The sequence below is a fragment of the Rhinopithecus bieti genome, unplaced genomic scaffold, assembly GCF_001698545.2.
Source record: "Rhinopithecus bieti isolate Rb0 unplaced genomic scaffold, ASM169854v2 scaffold_5002, whole genome shotgun sequence".
Taxonomy (NCBI): domain Eukaryota; kingdom Metazoa; phylum Chordata; class Mammalia; order Primates; family Cercopithecidae; genus Rhinopithecus; species Rhinopithecus bieti.
The window spans coordinates 1,987,073-1,993,995 of record NW_016804830.1 but is presented as its reverse complement, the minus strand read 5'-3'; the positions used below and the strand labels follow the sequence as shown (position 1 = coordinate 1,993,995).

The 6,923-nt window shown below is 39.6% G+C and overlaps 2 protein-coding genes across 3 annotated transcripts in view; both read right to left on the bottom strand.

Moving 5' to 3' along the window:
* The window catches only part of ZNF607 (zinc finger protein 607), a 53,520-nt gene extending 51,159 nt beyond the window's left edge, over positions 1–2,361 (bottom strand). The window contains exon 1 of the mRNA XM_017870564.1: positions 2,302–2,361. The gene's annotated coding sequence lies outside the window, so the exon portion shown is untranslated. The remainder of the gene's footprint in view (positions 1–2,301) is intronic.
* The window catches only part of ZNF573 (zinc finger protein 573), a 52,593-nt gene continuing 46,139 nt past the window's right edge, over positions 470–6,923 (bottom strand). For both annotated transcript variants that reach the window (XM_017870570.1, XM_017870571.1), the window contains one exon: positions 470–2,358. In XM_017870570.1, coding sequence (XP_017726059.1) covers positions 656–2,358 — 1,703 coding nt within the window. In that variant the 3' untranslated portion in view covers positions 470–655. The remainder of the gene's footprint in view (positions 2,359–6,923) is intronic.

Below are 6,923 nucleotides of genomic sequence, written 5' to 3'. Positions count from 1 at the left end.
AAAAAAAAAAAAAAAAAAAAAAAAAAAACAAAGCTCCAAAGTCTAATTCATTTGTAGCATCAACTACTACAGGCCAGGATTTCCTCATGTAAATTGAACCCACTGTAGATGAGGACAGCTTTCTCCTGGCACTCTCACTCTCTAAGCCAGCCCGTCAGTGTGAGTGAGCCACCTGGAAAACAGATTCTTCAGCCCCAACAAGCCCTCAGAAGACCACAAGCTCAAGGAAAACCCAATCCAAAAGCACTCAGTTAAGCCTCTTCTGAATTTCTGACCCTCAGAACCTATGAGTGATGTTTACTATTGTGGTAAGACATTAAGGCTTGGGGTAATTTGTAATACAGTCATTGAAATCCAGTATGAAAGGCTTTTGGTCATCCTTTTAATTAATAAGTTTATATAAAAAAATCCATGCCATGGATGTTGTAGGCATGAAGAAACTGGGATTCCTGTTTTTTTTTTTTTTTCCTTAATTTACCATTGAATAGTCAGATGTTCCATTAAAACATCGACATCGAATGCTTTCTAATGTGGCAAGAACTGCATTTTGAACTCTCTCAATTGCTAAAGCCATACCTGTAAGACTAACATTCCATCATTTCTCACCAGTGTGGACTGTCTGATGATGAATGGTGAGCTCGTACTCTTTATGGTCTTAGACTTTTGTGCTCCTATGAATTCCCTGATGGGCTTTAAGGGCTGAACCATATCTGAAGGTTTTCCCACACTGCTTACACACATAGGGTTTCTCACCAGTATGAATTCTCTCATGTTGAACAAGGTTTGAAACACGACTGAAGGCCTTCCCACATTCTTTACATTCATAAGGTTTTCCACCAGTATGAATTTTCTGATGTTGTGTAAGGTAGCCATACATTTTAAAGGCCTTTCCACATTCTTTACATTCATAGGGTTTTTTATCAGCATGAATACTCTGATGTGCAGTAAGGTGTGAACTACGTCTAAAGGTCTTCCCACATTCCTTACATTCAAAAGGTTTCTCATCAGTATGAATACTTTGATGTAGAGTAAGATTTCTATAGAAAGTAAAGGATTTTCTACATACCTTACATTCATAGGGTTTCACACCAGTATGAATTTTCTGATGTTGATTAAGATATCCATGCAAGCTAAAGGTCTTTCCACATTCCTTACATTCATAGGGTTTCTCACCAGTATGAGTTTTCTGATGCTGAATAAGGTTTGAGCCAGTACTATAGGCCTTCCCACATACCTGACATTCAAAAAGTTTCTTACCAGTGTGAATATTCTGATGTCGAGTCAGATTTCTATACAAAGTAAAGGTTTTCTTACACTCCTTACATTCAAAGTGTTTCATGCCAGTATGAATTTTCTGATGTTGTTTAAGGTAGCCATACAAGCTAAAGGCCTTTCCACATTCCTTGCATTCATAGGGTTTCTCGCCCGTATGAGTTTTCTGATGTTGAAAGAGTTTTGAACCAGTAGTATAGGTCTTCCCACATTGCTTGCATTCAAAAAGTTTCTCACCAGTATGAATATTCTGATGCCGAGTAAGATTTCTATACAAAGTAAAGGTTTTCTTACACTCCTTACATTCATAGGGTTTTCCACCTCTATGAATTCTCTGATGTAGAAGAAAGTATGAGGCAGTCGTATAGCCCTTCCCACATTCTTTACACTCATATGGCTTTTTACCAGTGTGAACACTCTGATGTACAGTAAGTTGGTGACCTCTTCTAAAGGCTTTTCCACATTTCTCACATACGTATGGCTTCTCTTCAGTATGAATCTGCCCATGTTCAACAAGATTTGAGCGCCTACTAAAAGTCTTCCCACATTCCTTACATTTATATGGTTTTTCGCCAGTATGAACTCTCTGATGAATTCTAAGGTGTCCACCTTGACTAAAGGCCTTCCCACACTCCTGACATTCATAAGGCTTCCCACCAGTGTGAATTCTCTCATGTTGAGCAATGTGTGAGGCATATATAAAGGCCTTCCCACACTGCCTACATTCATAGGTTTTCTCACCAGTATGAAATCTCTGATGCACAGTCAGCTGATAACCACTTTTAAAGTTCTTCCCACATTCTGTACATTCATAGGGCTTCTCACCGGTATGAAATCTTTGATGGAGAGTAAGTTGATAACCACTACGAAAGTTCTCCCCACACTCTTTGCATTCATAGGGTCGCTCAATAATATGAAACTTGTGATGTAGAATAAGTTGATAACCACTACTGAATTTCTTCTGACATTTCTTACATTCATAGAGTTTCTCTCTCTTATATATGCTCTGAAGTTGTGTAGAGGATATACCTGTTTCATAAGTGGGTACTTCTATGTAGCTGATTATCTCACACTGTAAATCCAAATCTGAAACAAAAGAGGACAACGAAAAAAATTTGTATTTCTATACCAGAGAACAAGAAACTTTATGAAACAAAGAAAAAGCAACCCTCACAATAAGTGAATGGCATACAGAATTCAAAAATATGGTTATGAAATTTGAAAAAGGCCAAGAAGAGTTCAGAAATGTATACGAGTTTAAGTAAGACAGTAAAATTACTGATTGAGGACATAGGTAACATTTAGGTGGGGCCAGAATTTTTGACAAGCTTGTTCCAAATCTGCCATCTTGGCACTGTCAAAGACCAAGTGAATTAAAACTGAGAGGAGAAAAACCTTGACATCTTTATTTTGAACCTATCACTGATTTAGATGCAGGTCAGTGTTTAAGAATACATCCTTTAAGTTCCTCAAGTGATTTTTCATTGTTCTTAGAATAAAATACAAATCCCTTTCCAAGGACTGCTGCTTACCTAGGAGGCCTCATGTCAAAACAACTAACTCTTTGCTTCCTATTCTCTATCATAGTCCCTCTTTGCAATACCAAGAATATAGTACAATTGCCCCTTGGTATCTGTGGAGGATCAGTTCCAGGACCTCCTGCGGATACCAAAACCCAATCCAGCTACAGATGCCCAAGTCCCTGATATAAAATGGCATAGTATTTGCACATAACCTATACGCATCTTCCTGTATACTTTCAATCATCTGTGGATTACTTACAATACCTAATACAATGTAAATGCTATGTGAATAGCTGTTCTACTCTATTACTGAGAAAATAATGACAAGAAAAAAGTCTGTATGTGGTCAGTACTCTCACAATTTAAAAATATATGTTTGATCTGAAGATGGTTGAATCCATGAGTGGATACAAAGGGTCAACTATACAACTTCCCACAATACTTAATGCTGTCCACAGACTGTTTAACCGCTCAAGAGTCCTTGGACTTAGACATTTCGCAGGCTGAATCCTTCTCATCCTTTATGTTTCAGGATAAATGTTCTTTCTTTAGAAAGGCAGTACCTGCTAACTCTGTCTGTCTCTCTATCTTTATCTATCTATCTATCTATCTATCTATCTATCTATCTATCCATCCATCCATCCATCCATCCATCTAGCTATCAATCAATCAATCATCAAGACAGGGTCTTGCTCTGTCACTCAGGCAGAAGTACAGTAGCCCAATCATAGTTCACTGCAGCCTTGTACTCTTCCGGCTCAAGCGATCTTCCCACTTCAGCCTCTCAAGTAACTGGGACTACAGATGCACAACACCACACCTGGCTCATTTTAAAATTATGTGTAGAGACAGGGTCTCACTGTGTTGCTTATCCACCATGATCAAGTCAGCTTCATCCCTGGGATGCGAGGCTGGTTCAACATACACAAATCAATAAACGTAATCCATCACATAAACCGAACCAAAGACAAAAACCACATGATTATCTCAATAGATACAGAAAAGGCCTTTGATAAAATTCAACATCCCTTCATGTTAAAATTAAAAACTGGCAATAAACTAGGTACTGATGGAACATATCTCAAAACAGTAAGAGCTATTTATGACAAACCTATAGCCGATATCATACTGAATGGGTGAAAGCTGGAAGCATTCCCTTTGAAAACCAGTACAAGACAAGGATTCCCTCTCTCACCACTCCTATTCAACATAGTACTGGAAGTTCTGGCCAGGGCAATCAGGCAAGAGAAATAAGTAAAAGTATACAAATAGGAAGAGAGGAAGTCAAGTTGTCTCTGTTTGCCGATAACATGATTTTATATTTAGAAAACCCCATCATCTCAGGCCAAAAACTCCTTAAACTGATAAGCAACTTCAGCAAAGTCTCAGGGTACAAAATCAATGTGAAAAAATCACAAGCATTCCTTTACACCAACAATAGACAAGCAGAGAGCAAAATCACGAATGAACTCCCATTCACAATCGCTACGAAGAGAATAAAATACCTAGGAATACAGCTAACAAGGAATGTGAAGGACCTCTTCAAGGAGAACTATAAACCACTGCTCAAAGAAATAAGAGAGGACACAAACAAATGGAAAAACATTCCATCCTCATGAATAGGAAGAATCAATATCATGAAAATGGCCATACTACCCAAAGTAAATTATAGATTCAATGCTATTCCCATCAAATTACCATTAACATTCTTCACAGAATTAGAAAAAAACTATTTTAAATTTTATATGGAATCAAAGAAGACACCGTACAACCAAGACAATCCTAAGCAAAAAGAACAAAGCTAGAGACATCACGCTACCTGACTTCAAACTACACTACAAGGCTACAGTAACCAAAACAGCATGGTACTGGTACCAAAACAGACATATAGACCAATGGAGCAGAATAGAGACCTCAGAAATAACACCATGCATCTACAACCATCTGATCTTCGACAAACCTGCCACAAACAAGCAATGGAGAAAGGATATCCTATTCAGTAAATGGTGCTGGGAAAACTGGGTAGCTGTATGCAGAAAACTAAAACTAGACCCCTTCCTTACACCTTATACAACAATCAACTCAAGATGGATTAAAGACTTAACTGTAAAACCCAAAACCATATAAACCCTATAAGAAAACCTAGGCAATACCATTCAGTACATAGGCATGGGCAAAGACTTGATGACAAAAATGACAAAAGCCATTGCAACAAAAGCCAAAATTGACAAATGGGAACCAATTAAACTAAAGAGCTTCTGCACAGGAAAAGAAATTATCATCAGAGTGAACAGACAACCTACAGAATGGGAGAAATCTACCCATCTGACAAAGGTCTAATATCCATAAATGACATGGAACAAATTTACAAGAATCAAACAATACATCAAAAACTAGGCAAGGGATATGAACAGACACTTCTCAAAAGAAGACATTTGGCTGGGTGTGGTGGCTCATGCCTGTAATCCCAGCACTTTGGGAGGCCAAGGCGAGTGGGTCACAAGGTCAGGAGTTCAAGACCAGCCTGGCCAACATGGTGAAACCCTGTCTCTACTAAAAATACAAAAAAAATTAGCCAGGCATGGTGGCAGGCGCCTGTAATCCCAGCTACTCGGGAGGCTGAGGCAGGAGAATCACTTGAACCCAGGAGGTGGAGGTTGCAGTGAGCCGAGATGGAGCCACTGCACTCCAGCCTGGGTGACAGAGTGAGAATCCATCTCAAAAAAAAAAAAAAAAAAAAAAAAAAAAAAGACATTTATAAGGCCAACAAACACATGAAGAAAAGCTCAACATCATTATCAGAGATCATCAGAGAAATGCAAATCAAAACCACAATGAGATACCATCTCACACCAGTAAGAATGGTGATTATTAAAAGTCAGGAAAACAATAGATGCTGGTGAGGCTGTGGAGAAATAGGAACACTTTTACACTGTTGGTGGGAATATAAATTAGTTCAAGCACTGTGGAAGGCAGTATGGCAATTCCTCAAGGATCTAGAACCAGAAATACATTTGACCCAGCAGTCCTATTACTGGGTATATACCCAAAGAAATATAAATTATTCTACTATAAAGACACATGTGCATGTATGTTTCTTGCAGTAGGATTTACAATAGCAAAGACTTGGAGCCAACCCAAATGCCCATCCGTGATAAACTGGATAAAGAAAATGTGGTACATATGCATCATGGAGTACTATGCAGCCATAAAAAGAAATGAGATCATGTCCTTTGCAGGGACATGCATGAAGCTGGAGGCCATAATTCTCAGCAAACTATCACAGGAACAGAAAACCAAATACTTCATGTTCTCACTCATAAGTGGGAGCCGAACAATGAGAACACACGGACATAGAGAGGGGAATAACATGTACCAGGGCCTGTTGGGGGCTGGGAGGTGAGGGGAGGGAACTTAGAGGGCAGGTCAAAAGGTGCAGCAAACCACCATGGTACACGTATACCTATATAATAAATGTGCATGTTCTGCACAAGACTAATGATGTCACACAGATACACCAAGAAGGTAGGAAAAGGTTTATAACTCTCATCATGAGGCTTTCTAGAGAGCAGAGCAGCTCCCAAGCAGGTCATAAAACAACTTGAGAGATTAGGAAAAGGAGGCTGGCTTGGAGTTTGCATGGTGGTTAGGGCGTGGTGCTGGGTTGAGTGTTCCTGCTCATGGGATGGGGTTCATATGGTTTGAATGTAAAGGAGGGAGCACATAGGTTTTTTATCAGCTGGCCCAGAAGTAAACAGAAGGGGAAAAAAAGAGGAGTCGTCAGCAGTTAAACATCAAAAACAGTCAGGGACTGGAGTGGTGGCTCACGCCTGTAATCCCAGCACTTTGGGAAGCCGAGGCAGGAGGACTGCTCAAGCCCAGGAGTTCAAGACCAGCCTGGGCAACACAGTAAGACCTCTTCTTTACAAAAAAAAAAAAATTAAAAACTTGGCTGGGCATGGTAGCATGCACCTGTGGTCCCAGATATTTGGGAGGGCAAGGTGGGAGAATTGCTAGAGCCCAGGCGCCCAAAGCTGCAGTGAGCTGTGTTCATGCCACTGCACTCCAGCCCGGGAAACAGAGCAAGACCCTGTCTCAAAAAAAAAAAAAAAGAAAAGAAAACACTTT